The 14,704-nt window shown below is 49.4% G+C and overlaps 1 protein-coding gene across 1 annotated transcript in view; it reads left to right on the forward strand.

The window, feature by feature from the left end:
- Nucleotides 1-14,704, forward strand: part of TLN2 (talin 2) — a 351,431-nt gene that overhangs the window by 228,287 nt on the left and 108,440 nt on the right. Inside the window, exons 21-26 of the mRNA XM_045294950.1 lie at nucleotides 3,698-3,826; nucleotides 5,048-5,161; nucleotides 7,517-7,630; nucleotides 10,301-10,435; nucleotides 12,284-12,412; nucleotides 13,707-13,809. Of these exons, the coding sequence (XP_045150885.1) occupies nucleotides 3,698-3,826; nucleotides 5,048-5,161; nucleotides 7,517-7,630; nucleotides 10,301-10,435; nucleotides 12,284-12,412; nucleotides 13,707-13,809 (724 nt within the window). The remainder of the gene's footprint in view (nucleotides 1-3,697; nucleotides 3,827-5,047; nucleotides 5,162-7,516; nucleotides 7,631-10,300; nucleotides 10,436-12,283; nucleotides 12,413-13,706; nucleotides 13,810-14,704) is intronic.

Raw genomic sequence — 14,704 nt, forward strand, 5'->3', positions numbered from 1 at the left:
CTTCAAATCGGCAGTTTTAAGATAAGAGTGTGAGGAAAGTTGAGTCAGCTCTGTGAGCTTGGATAACTATACCACACCGCGTGTGATGTATGTCAAAACCAGGGATGTATAGGCAGGCGTGCAGACGTGCGGAGGCTACAGAGATACTGGGGTTTGCGTGGTGATTACTTTTTAAAAGGGGTTCCACCAGTTCTCTTCTTAAAATATTTTTAACCGTAACCCTGGTTCTAAAAATTCTTTATTGGACCATGAAGAGCCTCAGGGAAAATCTATTGAATCCCTTATTTGGCAGATGAGAAAATTAAAACTCACAAAGATTAAGCCACACTCAGACTGAGCCAGGTGCAGTTGTGTGGGGGTTCTCCAAACCAATGCGCTGAACTTATGAAATGACAAGACTTTGCTTTTTTGAAGTATTTTCATTGGTTTTTATGACATGAGACAGCATTAAGTGTTTTTGTAAAATTTTCTAGACTTTTGATTTAAAGTTGTCACTTGTTCTTTAAAATTGTGCGTTAAGGACTGGTCTGTTTGTTGAAAGTAAAAGAATATAGAGTGGTTACATTTCCAGTGAATATGTTTAATGTGGAGGGAGAATTTTTCCAGTCCAGATTAGTACTCCATTAACCGAGCTAAGTTCACTGCCATGGAATTAATTCTGACTTGTAGCAGTCCTGCGTAGGGCTTTTGAAGTCGTAAATCTTACCAGAAGCAGACAGCTTCATCTTTCTCGATCTTGCAATTCACAGCCCACCCCTTACCCAGCTGTGCCACCAGAGCTGTTCGTTCCCCATATTGGATACATATTCACTCCAAAAGAGATACTGCTGAGGAAGGACGGGGACCCCCCACATCACTGCAGAGGGTCCTGGTCATCAGCTGCTTGAAATGCAAAATTGAGGAGGTTGTACCACTTGAGACATTGATAAAAGAGTAGCTGAAAGAACATTCAGTGACCAGGAAAAGGGCACAATGCTTTTAATAAATGTGCAAAAGAATGCAGAAGTGGCCACAATAATCCTCTCACGCGTGAAATGATAAAATACGTTGATTCTGACTGATAGGGATTCAGTAAGACAGAGTGGAACTGCCCTGCAGGGTGCCTGCAGGAGAACATCTTTAGGAAATCAGAATGGCTAAGCTTCCACCTTTGGAGTGGCTGATCGGTTCAAAACACTGACTGACCTCTCAATTAGCAAGATGATGCTTAACCCACTGTGTCACCAGGGTACCTTAAATTTGACAAATAACGAAAAGACATCATTTCTTGTAAATTGGTGAATTTGGCAAAATGGCCATTTGGGAAATCTAGATTTTCAGAAATTTAATTTTTATCGATGTCACTCCATTGTCTTCTTGCCTATATGGTTTCTGCTGAGAATTCTGAGTTTGTTCTTAGTGGTTTTCCTTTGCCGGAGAATGTTCTTTTATCCCTCATGAGCCTCAGGGTGTTCTCCTTTCCCTTGGGATCAGAGAGACGGACGCGATCCTGTGTCGGGGCCTTCTCTTTGGATCTGTCCTGTTCAGTGAGTGTGGCTGGGGTTGAGCAAGCTCTCGTTCATGGTTTCTTGTGCTGCTTTCTCTGTAGGTTTTTTTGTTTCTTCTTTCGGGAGCCAGTGAGGTGGACATTGTTGTCTGTGAGGGTACCCCCATCGTCTGTAGGCTTCTTCAGGTGCCTTTGGTTTTTCAGTCGATTGAGCCTCTCATTGGTTTTATCCAAAGAAAGGTCTTCGGGCTCACTCATTCGCTTTCCCTTTTCTTCCGTTCTTACTCGGCTCCTCTAGCATGTGACCCAGATCTGCCGTCTTGCTGGTTCTTTTCTGGAATTCTACGTGCTGCGAGGCTTCTAGTCCCCGGGCTTTCCCCCAGCCTTTGAAGGTAGCTAGACGTCATTCTCCCTAATTCCATCTCTGATGCTTCCAGGGCCTCTCCTTTAGAATAATCCTTTGGGGGTGAGTGTTGCTCAGTTGTTTTAGCTGTTTTTCTTGAGTGTGTGTGTGTGTGTGTGTGTGTGTGTGGGTGAGAGAGAGAGAGAGAGAGAGAGAGAGCTCTTTCCAAGACACTGTGGTGTAGCTATTAACTTGGGTGGGTTGCCAGGTCATGTAGGGGTAGTTGGCTCTTCTGTTCCAAGATGAGACTGTCTTCAGAAAATTCATTTTAGCTTATTTTCTCCTGCACTCTGTCTGTGGTAGGCACGGTTGACTAGAGAAACAAATCTAGGGACACTCATGTATGTAAAAGAAAAAGCTTTATATCAAAGAGCAATATATTTAGAAAACATCCCAGCCCGGTCCAGATCAAGGCCATAAGCCTGATAGTGGCCCATATGTCCGATACTAGTCCATCAGTTCCTCTTCAGACTCACATAGCACATGCAATGATGCCAAATGCAGGAATATCACAGGCCGGTGCGTGGAAAGTCTTGTGGATCCAGTGGAAGCATCTCAGCGCTGGCTCCTCAGCAGGAAGGCGAAGCAGGGAGGGAGAGTGGTCCTCCTCCAGGGAGAAAGAGTACGTTCCAGGATCCTTCGAGAAGGCCACGCCCACACAGAGGCTTCAGACTGTGACCTGATTGGGAGGCTAGATTCCACCCCTTCACTCTTAATATCCTCAAATTGACACAAGATTGTGTAACTATCACACTGTCTTCCCTGCCTGTGAACACATATTTCCAGGAAGCCTTTGTAGAAAGAAACTTGATGGATACACATCAAGCTGTGGCCACAAAACCAGTAAACATTGTGGGAAAGGCGTTGAATCCAGGTGGTAGATATAGGTTGGATGTCCTCTTAAGTCTTTGTTGATCCAACAGAGTACAATTACATCCTCCCCTCAATCACTTAACCTTCCCCTACTTGAAACCCCACCTCCCCCCACCCCCATCTAAATAGATTGTCTTGCGTCTCTAGATGAGGCTCTTTAACTCCCATACAGAGTTGCAAGTCTCAGAAACCCTGCAGGGGCAGCTCTACCCCGTTCTTTAGGGTTGCCATGAGTCGGAATCAACTTGATGGCGGGGAGTTTGTTGTTTCTCGTGTCTATGGGCTGTGTCTTCCTCTCTCTCTGCCAGGATATAGGCTTCCCCCATAACCCAGTACCTTTGCATCCCAGCCCTGCTGGCTTTCCTTCCCCGGCCTCCCTGGGACCGTTGCTTAGCCTTCTGCATGTCCAGCAGCATCTCCTTATTGTCACTGTGGATGGCCTTCCCACCCCTCCACCCTGCTCCCTCTACCCCACCCCACCTGTTCATCCCCGCATCTTGGCCCTTTCACATCTGCCAAGGCCACGGGGAGGGCGGGGGGTCGTCGACATGTCTCTCCTGTCACAGAAAGTGCATTCTCCCAAAGAGGTCTGCGGTGGGTGGAGCGCAGGTGGCGTGTCATTTTGTTCTGACCACACGTTAATGTGTAGAGAGAATCAGGGCTCGGGTCCTCACCTGTTTCATTATTACCGCTGGGTTTCTGTCTGCTGCTTAGCGGTGCAGATTTGAAACACCCCTTCTTAGGCATATTTGTTACAAGAAGAAACATCCTTATCACAAAGATACCACTTGCAGCCTTTAACGTTCACTTCCAAATCCTCTCCATTCCTGGGGCCAGGGCTGGGAGGGTGGGCGGAGCACACGGAAGCCATGCATCCAGTCTCTGGGGAATGGTGCCCGGCGAACCAGTCCGAAGCTCTGCTTTCACTATTGCAGGGGGCTGCGGCCAACCCGGACAACGAGGACCAGCAGCAGCGGCTGAGGGAGGCGGCCGAAGGTCTCCGCGTAGCCACCAACGCTGCCGCCCAGAACGCCATCAAGAAGAAGATCGTCAACCGGCTGGAGGTCAGCAAGGCGGCGGGTGTGCTAGGACGTCCACCCTAGGTCACTTGAAAAGGAGGGAGGAAGGTCAAGTTAACACGTGGCTAGGAAGGAAGCAGAAATCAAGGTTAGCAGCCTGGTTGCATGAGTTAGGTAAACCGAAGGCATGGATACAATGCGCGAGGAGTTGTTGGCAGTTCTAGTTCCCTGGGAATACCAGGAAGCTCCAAGTCTGAATGGGCTTAATATTACGGAACAGCGTCCACAAATGGTTTGGTTGATAGCTTTACATTAGAAGGATGGTTTGGTTGGTTGATAGCTTTTACATTAGAAGACCCTTCCGCTGGAAGTACGAGGGGCTTCAAAAAGTGTGGGAACATTCCATTTTTTGAAATTCCATCTTTACGCACACATTTTGGAGCTCACTTGTCTATCTCTTTTGTTGGAGGCAATGAGTTTTCCAGGGTGTCCTGAAGGAAATCGGGACTTTGGGAGCCTAGAGAATGGAGGGTAAGATTTGGATGAGCAGGTATGGGAAGGGGTAGGAAGAAGTATTGTTGTCATTTAAAAAACATTATTCTATGAAAGAAAAGGTTTCCATGGGAATAGCCCTATGCTATGTAAGAAAATAACAATTCTGTCATGAATGCCGTCCTAAAAGGTCATGGGTTGGGCACTGGGAACCTGCTTTTTAAAGGAAGAATCCTCCCTTGGACAAGTAGCCATATATTGGAGGGAAATTGGCCTTTTGTTCTTGGACGCACAGAAGAGAATGAGCTGGAGAAGTTCTCCCCAGAGGCCATGTGCATGTATTTCTGAGCCACGCTCCCCTGCACGGGGTCAGGCACAGCACCAGCGTTGGTGGCCGGCCCCAGAAAGCAGCCTTTACTTCTTGTGGTCATTCCCCCCTGACAGCATCAGGGCATGGCGTGGCTTATCAGTGCCACCAGGGTCTTGGAATTGCTCCATGTCTCTTTGAAAAAGACGAATGAAGGTAGGCCTTCTGTTTTCAAGTCTGCTCACCTGCATCACTTGTCCCAGGGATGTAAACCAGAGATAAGAATCATCCCTGATTTGTCAAAGTCAGTCTTTCCCACCCCCACCCAGCCAGAGTTCTCTTTCTCACCTGGGTGAGCTGCCTTCAGTGCAGCCGACCAGGGCCACACCTTTGATGAAGTGGCTTCACACCTGGGTGTGTTTGCATACACAAACCCTGAGTCCCAGGCCGCCCTCTCTCCTTTCTAGGTGGCAGCCAAGCAGGCTGCAGCTGCAGCCACGCAGACCATCGCCGCCTCCCAGAACGCAGCCATCTCCAACAAGAACCCTGCGGCCCAGCAGCAGCTGGTCCAGAGCTGTAAGGTGAGCTTCCGGCTGCTGGAGATAACCCTGATAGCATCAGGATGCCAGGTGCCCTGGTAATCTGGTTAACAGAGCCCATCCAGTGCCCTAATCCAGTTTGCACTGGCTCCCATGTTGCAGGTGCACACACGTCTGCTTTTCGTCAGCTCAGTGTGGTGGGGCTGGGGCAGGGGATCGGAGCGAGTGTGTGTGTGTGCATGTTTTGCCAGCATCGTCTCACTTTTGTCCGGATTCTTTTCTTTCTTTCTGAGAGGCCAGATCAGAATGAAACCTGGAATTTCCAGAGTGCCCCTCTCCCTTTGGGAGCCTCAGCTCCACAGTTGGTCTTGACCCTCAGAGCAGTGTTTGATTTCTGCTTCCCAGTGAGGAGCCCTGGAGGAGTTGTCCCATCCCGCCTGCCCTCGGTGACTCTCATCAGTGACACCAACATATCCGTGACTGATGTGGTGGTGTTCCCAGTTGTTTTCCTTTGGTCTCTGTTCTCTGGTGACATGTGCAGGGTTGGGCTGCTGTGCCTTACCATTTACTTTAATCACGGGGCATGGTAGCACTGAGTCGACCTATGGGATCTCCTGCATTCCAGACATGTTCTTCTTTACCTTCAATATGTAGCACCAGTCCAATTTTTCCTGGGTCATCTGGATCAATCACACCACTCAGTACAGTGACACCCTTCCTGACCTCTTGATCCAAAGGCATGAGAAGCCCAAAGTGGCCAGGGGGCATTCTCAGCTGCCAGTTCAGTGGAATCCGTGCTGTGTTTCCCGGTGGGAGAGTTCCTTCCTTCGGGACCAGGACCTCCAGGCCTGAAGCACACAGGGTTGCTGGGACAGGAAGCAAAAATGCTGCAAGTGGATCACTGGGAGTAATAGTGAGTGGTGCCACTGCAGCTTCCACCCCTTGGCTCCTGGACCCGTGAATTCTGGCTATTGGAGACACAGCACCATATATTGGCTGCTGAATTAGAGCTTACACAGTTTCCTGGAGAGCATTGCCCCAGCCCCGCAAGTTGCTGCAACCCAGCTGGTGCCGTAATTTTCTGTTGTTTTCCGTTTGTTTTTCGGTGCCATGTTCAGGGGCCAGGGTTTGCTGTGATGAAGCCAGATCCCTTTAAGGGGGGCAATCAACAGCCTTGTGTCACATTCCCTCAGGATCCCGGGACCCCGCTCAGGATCCTAGCAGACACGAGCTCTGATTTGCTCACGTGTTGGCAGCATGTCTGGCTGGACACCGTGCTTGGTCAAGTCGAAGGCCACTGACAAAGAGGAAGCCCTCAGTGAGATGGACTGGCACAGTGGCTGCAGCAGTGGGCTCAAAGGACCCTGAAGATGTGGTGCGGGACCAGGTGGCGTTTCTTCTTTCTGAGTCTGAGGCAATTTGCTGACACTTAACAACCACAGACGGGGAAAGAAAACACGTCACTTGGCCAGGATGAGCTCAGTGTCCGCGATGACTCTCAGAGCCTGGTTAATGGCATGCAGGGAGGGCCGCACTGAAGGCTCACCTCTAGGCTGGATGAGGGACTAAGGGCTACTTGAAAGTAGCCGTGCCTCTGGGCCGGCTGATTCCTCCTCTCTCCTGCACTTTGGGACTTTCCCTTGGGGAAAGGAGAGGAGCTAGCTTGAAGAGAGCAAGCACAAGTGCGTAGAGTATGTGCTGCAAAGGAGGCAAGGGACGCATCGGGGATGCCGATCACTGGGGTCTCTCTCACTTGCAGCCATGGGGCCTAGGCTGCACTCTGTCTCCCTGTGGGTTATCTAGAGCAGCGGTTCTCAACTGTGGGTCACGACCCCTTTGGGAGTCGAAGGACCCTTTCACAGGGGTCGCCAAAGACCACATTTCCGATGGTCTTAGGAACCGAGACACAGCTCCTCTGTCTCCAGGCAGGTCCGTCCACATGCACATACGCCCACATACGGGGTCACCACAACATGAGGAACTGTATTAAAGGGTTGTGGCATTAGGAAGGTTGAGAACCACCGGTCTCAACCCTAATTCGAAACCCTAATGAGCTGAGGTACTATGAATTGCAATTGGGAGATTCTTTGAAAGCCTCATTACGGTGAATCATCTTCTGCCAAGTGGTTTGAGACCTTCAGAAGCACAGGGTAGGTAGAGCCTGTGGTGTGGAAGGAAAGTACCTGAGACTAGATTCAGTGTTCACAAGTACTTAGCCGGCTAAACACGTTGCCTAAACCCAAGGCTGAGGACAGGCTTGGTGGCAGGATGCATCTCTACCGGCTGCTGTGGAGTCAACTTGTGGCGCCCCCAGGTTGTCACCTTGGGGCCTGCCCGCCTCTGTGGGTGACTCCACCATGGCAGGGGTGCTCAGCTTGGGTTTCCTTGATTCCTTAGGCTGTGGCTGATCATATACCTCAGCTGGTCCAGGGGGTGAGAGGAAGCCAAGCGCAGGCGGAAGATCTCAGTGCCCAACTGGCCCTCATCATCTCCAGCCAGAACTTCCTCCAGGTAACACAGACCCGCTCACCCTGCTTGTTCCCAGCTGGGCTTATGACGAATGGGTGAATCCCCAGCCTTGGCAAAGCCGGCGCCGTAGAGCCCACCTTGAAGGCCCCCTCTTCGTGTTTCTGTTTTCAGGACAGGCAGGTTTAGCTTGGCAGAGCAAAATGCTAATATGCTGGAAACTTGCCCCAGGGAGACAGCATAAAACCCATTTTTCTTGGAGTAGCCTACGTATTTCCCCTCTAAGAAAGCAAGCAGGTGCTAACTTGCCAGTTGTGCTGACCAGGTTAGATTAGTACTAGTGACCGCGTGACCTTTGCTGGTTTCCAGAATACCTGATGCTCTTACGCGTGGATTGGTGAAAAAGTGGTCGATACAACTTCTCTAAAGAAGTGATTGCTCTTTGTGGCAATTGTACAGTTAATTAGTAAGTATTGTCCGGCTTGTGAGGTTGAGGGACTCGTTTTAAGGTAATTTAAGGAAATAATATTAACCTGTAGAACATCCCTCCTTTACATGCTTGTTGTGTGCAGACTTATTTTACTCTACAGCACTTCTTGTTTACCTGCATCTCATAACCCTCCGTTAGGAGAGCCTCTCCCTCAGCCCTTTCTAGTTCAGCCTACACTTGTAGAATCCAGTGATACATCTATTTGGTTAATTGTTTAAGTGCCAAAACTGCAATTTTGATGTGAGTTATACATGCACGTCTTCTTTTACATTGAAATTCGTTGTGCAGAGAAGTCTCTTTATTTAATGTAATGTTTTGAGCATGTGTTAGTTTGAATAAAAATGTTTATATTTTGGCATCATAAATCTGTAATGTGCAAAAAAATCTTTGTGTATGCCCATATCTCTGTTCTCTTGATGGATGAAGTAGGCTACGTTCCCAGCGATGGTGTGGTCAGACACCCATTTTTCTCTTTGGAGCGTCGAGCGCTGCGGGTTACACAGCGTTCTCCGCTGGGCGCTGCGAAGCTAAGACAGCTGTGCCGTCCTCCATGGTGGCAGGGCTGGGAGGACCACGATCAGGGCCCACGGGGTCCTGGTTCCACCCAGCCCTGGATGTTGTTTTTCCTCTTCTTTTATTTTTGCTACTATAGAAACATCAGGAGGAAAAATAAGTAGGAATGGCATTGCCAAATCAAAAAGGTGCATTTTCACCTTTCTTCATCTTCCACTGTAAGAGTGTCTTTCTGGGAGATCAAGTGCATCGAAACATGCAGCGGTACACAGAGAGCTCTTCTGACTCTGTCTTTTCAAAGATGGACAATTAAGCAGTGCGTGTGTAATAGACACAGATGTATAGAGATTAAATATAGATCTATGGGTTATAGATATGATGGAGCGTCAAAGAGTTCATAGAAAGGAGTTAAGAGATAGGAATTTTCCTACAAACTTTAAGAAGCGCTTTCATATGTTGCCAATTTGCGTACTAAAATAATTATTGCTTAACTTTGCATTTCCTTGGTTTTTCACAATGTTGCACTTTTTCATATGTTTGTTCTGTTAGTTTCCTGTGCTTTTTTACACGTTCACATACTGGTTTTTCTTGTTAGTTCTTTGGGTATTAAAAATATTAGCTTTGCCCATCTATTTACTACGTTATCCTTACATTGTTGTGACTTTACTAAAAAGCAATTTTATCACATATATTAATAGTCTTAATTAAAATTATGTATACTCTGAGCTATAAATTTCACTTCCAAGCATTTATTCAAAGAAAATTGTGTTAATGTACAAAGACTTAGCTCTCAAGTTGCTTAATACACCATTGATTATTTTATTTGGGGGTAAAAATGGCAGTGCGCCCAGTAGTGAGGGACAGGGAATGTGGGCAGATGTCCATCAGGGAACACGGTGTTGCTCTCGTGGAGCCCCGGTGGCACTTAGGATTGGGCAATGGGCCACTCACCACAGAGCTAGTGGGTCAAAGCACCAGCCCTGGGAGGAGACGGTGGCGGCTCTGTGCTCCCAAAGAGATACACAATCTCAGAAATCCCCGGGTTGCTATGAATCAGAATGTACTTGATAGATATGGCTTTATATAGCTATGAAAAAGAGAAGGTGGAAAACAAGGAGCTTAAGTACAGTAAATAGTATGGCCTTGTTTTTCTTTGTGGAGGGGGCAGGGATACACACACACACAGGCATCTCTACACAGTAAAATCATTTTGGACTGTGAAATGTGAGGTGATTTTATTTGATTCATTTGTCTGTATTGTCTAAACCGTCTAATCGGAGACGTGTCTGTGGCAAAGATTCACACCCATTCCGAGACACAAATGAACCCTACTCAATAAAACCCTATTGAATAAATTACTGTCTTTGAAGTCTGTTGTGGATTAGAATTCTAAGAAACTATCATCTCTATTTCAACGCAACTTAAAACCACCACCACCCCTGCCCCAGCCCCCACCAATATATCTCTTCCAAACACAACAAAATTCTAGAAGGTACTGATTTGGGGTGATAGCTGTTTGAGGGAAAATAGATGGTTTTAGTATGGTTTATTATTTTCTTTTGGGGGGCAAGGTAGGCGGGAGCCTCCACCAGTTTGTGGAAAGGTCCTGGCATTTCTCCCCACACTGACTGACTGGAGACCCTGCTGGTGAGTCTGTCCCTCTGAGGCTCACTCTCCAGGAGCCCGCTCACTCTCCGCTCCTCTCTCCACAGCCCGGAAGCAAGATGGTGTCTTCCGCCAAAGCCGCGGTGCCCACTGTGAGTGATCAGGCTGCGGCCATGCAGCTGAGTCAGTGTGCCAAGAACCTTGCCACTAGTTTGGCAGAGCTACGTACTGCCTCCCAGAAGGCAAGTGGAACCTTGTCAGGGGGTCAGCTTCTCAGGGAAGGGATTGCAACTTCTCACTGCTGGTGTGGACTGGGTCCCACTAGGGCCTGAGCGTGGCTGGACACGTTTCCTCATAGAGGTCTCCATCTATTTGCATGACCACTGGAGATGCCTTTTTACCAGTAGGAACGAGCATTTAGGAGCCCTGGTGGTGCAGTGGTTATGCATTGGGCTGTGATTCGAATGGTCAGCAGTTCGAAACCACCAGCATCTCTGTGGGAGAAAGACTGGGCTTTCTACTCGAGTAAATAAACCATCGCGGAAACCCACAAGGGGTCGCTGTGAGTCAGCATGGACTCGGTGGCAGTGAGTCTGGTTTGGGCTGTTTTGAATCAGCGTGAACCACTGACAGCCATTACCTCTGAGGCGTCACGTTCCGGTCAGAGGTGACTTTTGTTCAATGGTTTTAGCTCTCATTCTGCCTCCTCCCATACTGAGAAGTGACCCACTTTCAGTCTCAGGGTCCTCAATAGAACAGAAGTTAGAGACTCTGGGTCTTTGGCCCTGGTTAATTACGAAAGAGATCCCGTTGCAATGCTGTTAGGGTGGTGTTAGCATGATTTTCTAGTGGTTCTGTTAGCTTTCCCTCAATGAAACAATCCCTCTCTAGAAACCAGAGACCTGACACGCGAGCAAGGGGACAAGGTTCAAGGTGGTCTGAATTCATAATAGGAGCCGCTGTACCCTACAGCCAACGTGCAATAGGAGAGCTTTAGAAACGGACCAACAAAGGAGTCTTTAGACCGAGCGGACAGTCAGCTGGAAGCTTTTCGAGCTTCTGCACCAGAAGCACTGGGAGCTGTTGATTAGAAAGAAGGCCAAGTCCCGAGTCTTGCTTCCAGGCAACTAAATCGTAAGCTCTGCGGGTGGAGCCTGAGCATCCGACTCCCTGCCGCCGGTTTCTCCAGTGGACTGCATGAGGCCGCTGCTCTCGAACAGCAAAGCCCAGCTTGGGCTTCAAGCAAGGCTGCCCACTGGCTGCGGGAAGACACTATGGGAGTTTTAAAATACGTATCCATGGACGAGGGAATTCAAACAGTTCGTGGGAAATTTCCAATATCTTTCCATTCCATTTTCCCATGAACGCACGGCAGCCCTGTTGTGTATATGCACATGGGGGCCTCTGGCCCCAGACCAACACTCAGTTCTGACGGTGTCATTGTCTGCTTTCCTGACACTGCGCCTCGTGTGCGTCTGCAGGCACGCTGGTGCTGCACACCCCACTGAGGGAACAGGCGAAGGCTTGGCAGTGTTTGCGTCTGCCGCGGTACTATATGGATTGGGTGGGTGGCTGGTGGGGGTCGCAAGCAAAGCCTTTGGAGCCCAGGGTTTGGCGTGGTCGCAGATGATGAAATCGTCTGAGAAACAAATGGCTATTTTATCACCTGTACCATGGTTAATAAAACTCTAGAAATGTGTAGAGAGAGGACCACAGTTGATTCGGACCTTCCTCCGTTCACTGCGTGCCTCCCGCACCTGAGAGTGAGTTCCTATCACGAGACGGTACTCCGTCTCTAGAACCCAGGTGCAGCAAAGAAAGGATCCTCTTCGACTGAGAGACAAATGCCTGTCAGATTAAAACAACTTCAAGGAGATTTTAAATACCTCTAGTTAGGAGATAGGCATAACTGATTATGTAGGGAAGTCGGGGCTAAGGTTGTGACCAAGGAGGACTCTTGGGAAATACATCCTTCTACCCCTGCCTCCTCCAACTGGGTTCAGGACTCTCCAGGTGGAGAGAGAGGGGCATTTCTTTCCCTTTGCCCAAGCAGACTCCGTGCCATGTCTGGGCCTCACCTTCGTTCGCAGGCCCACGAAGCCTGTGGTCCCATGGAAATTGATTCAGCTCTGAGCACCGTGCAGACCCTCAAGAATGAACTGCAGGATGCCAAGATGGCTGCCGTGGAGCGTCAGCTGAAGCCACTGCCCGGAGAAACGGTGAGATGCGAGTGTCCGCTGGAGGGCGGGGCGCTATCTTTAATTACGTTCACCTGGAGGTGTTTTTAGGCATTGGCTTCAGTGTGCACGGCCCTCACCGTCCCAGGAGACATGCCCTGAGTTTTAGAATATAAGGAGGCTTGGGGGCATCAAATTCACCATAGAACTATTCAGGGTGCATAGGACCCATTGAGAAAACTATTGACTAAAGAAGCAAGTCATCTCGAGTTATAAAGACAGGAAATTGGGCTCCGATTGGTGAAGCCATTTGATAAGAGTCACCAGCTAGTGGCAGCAGCAGGATAGGCCCTGCACTGCATGGAGGGCAGGCAGGACGTGGAGTCTGCCTTTGTGTGAAAGCAACCAGTCAGCCAGAATGCAGGTAACACCAGCGACTTTTGTAAAAAGAGTATTTGTGCCCCATCCGCTGCTTTGGGTGAAAATATGTACCCTGTTTTACCATATGGAGAGGCTTTAATAAGTTCGTGGCAAAATGGAATCAAAAGATTAATGGAATTTTTCCACGAACTTTTTGACGCCCCCAGGGATTGTTGGCTGTAATGAACCAGTCACTGCCTCTTGGGGGCAAATGCCATGGCTGGCAACGCGCACCTGCTCAGCTCTCTTCTGTACCTGCAGTGTGCCTCGGGCAGAACCTCCTCCTGTGGTCATCAAATAAGTGTCCACGCTGGAGGCCTTGGCTGGCTTTGTTCTCAATTATCTATCCCACGAACAAAGCGAGCTGACACGCTGTTCATGGGAAACCAGCACTTTGCCCATTTTCATGATCTCCTTGACCGCCGCCAAGCCTCACTTCCTATTGCCTTGCCTTTCGGCTGGGACGCCTCAAAGTATAATGAGCAAATTGAACCGTGTTCATGGTCCCACGTGCCAGGAAGGTGGTGCGGCTGGATGTCTGCCCACTTCCTGCCAAGACATAATGAATTCCCGTGAAGGATTTGTTACAGCCGTCCTAAATTAGCTTCGACACGGCATCATACTAATTGGCTACCATTTGTCAGGTACCTGTGTTAATGCTCTGAAACCTTCTGAGCTAGGTATTGTGCGACCCTCCGGAAGCCGAGACTGGGAGAGCTTCGGTGCTTGTCCCCTCTCACAGCTGGTAATGTGGGGGTGGGGGCGGGGGCGGGGCTGTCCTTTCCCCTGCAGCAGCCAGGACTGCTTCCCTGTCATTGGTGTATGGTAGGCGAAGCAGCTGCGGGCCCAGGTGTGACCAGCTGAGACCTCATGGGCTGCCTCTCCTAAACTTTCTTCCCCTTGTTTATTCCCCTAGCTGGAAAAATGTGCCCAGGATCTGGGAAGCACGTCCAAAGCGGTGGGCTCCTCCATGGCGCAGCTGCTCACCTGTGCGGCGCAAGGCAACGAGCATTACACAGGTGAGCCCCTCCCCAGCCCGCCCCGCCCTTGAGATGCCAGGTGGCCAGGGGCAGAGCACCAGTGGGGGAGATGGCGGAGGGGAGTGGAAGTTTGACTCATTTGATGGTTATGACTTCTTTATTTTTCAGCAGTTCAGTATATTTTCGGAGCATTTTATTCTGTGCTTGATACTACAATATTCCCTTAAAGCATTTCCAGGTCCCTCCTATTAGACATAAGTGGATAGAGGTATAGATGCCTGAGATTATCTCTGCATCGTGAAATCCTACAAAAATCTCCTAGGGACTCCTAGCGACCCTGTAGGAGAATTGCCAGGGAGCAGACAGCCAGAACACTGGGAGATGAGAGAGGAGGGGTGTGTTCTGGCCGGGACTGTAGTCAGTGCATGACACGGCACGTGGACAAAATGTAGGTGGACAGCTGACTTGCTCTCTCTCCCAAATCACAATCAGACGTGAAACGAATCCAACTCTGAGAGTGCCCGCTTTACGGCTGCAGGGCCTCTCCTGCCCCTCACTTTGTTACAGAGCCTCGTCCTAGTGTGACGAAGACCACCCACGGCACTGGAGCCCACTCGGCTAAAGGCTGCTGGTGAAGGCTGCGTTCAGTAGTGGCCTGCAACCATCCGCTCAGCCCTTCAGAATCTAGCTGTTTCCAGGTTTAGTGTGTGAGACAGATTGATTTGAGTATCTATGCGCACAGACGTTCTACCGAGAAGCCCTTGTAGCTCCCTATCCCAAAGAGCTCTGGGCAGCGATTCTAACCTAGACTTAAGAGACAGCAGGTCTGACCGTGGCCCTGCCCCTGAAAGTGTGTTTGTGGAGAAGATGCTTCTCCACAGGAGAAACACCCGTGACCTGGTTCGGAGGTCAGCATGGTGGGTAGAAGTATGTG

The sequence above is a fragment of the Echinops telfairi genome, unplaced genomic scaffold (genome assembly GCF_000313985.2).
Source record: "Echinops telfairi isolate 266 unplaced genomic scaffold, ASM31398v2 ScPeMD7_4048;HRSCAF=4782, whole genome shotgun sequence".
Classification (NCBI taxonomy): Eukaryota; Metazoa; Chordata; class Mammalia; order Afrosoricida; family Tenrecidae; genus Echinops; species Echinops telfairi.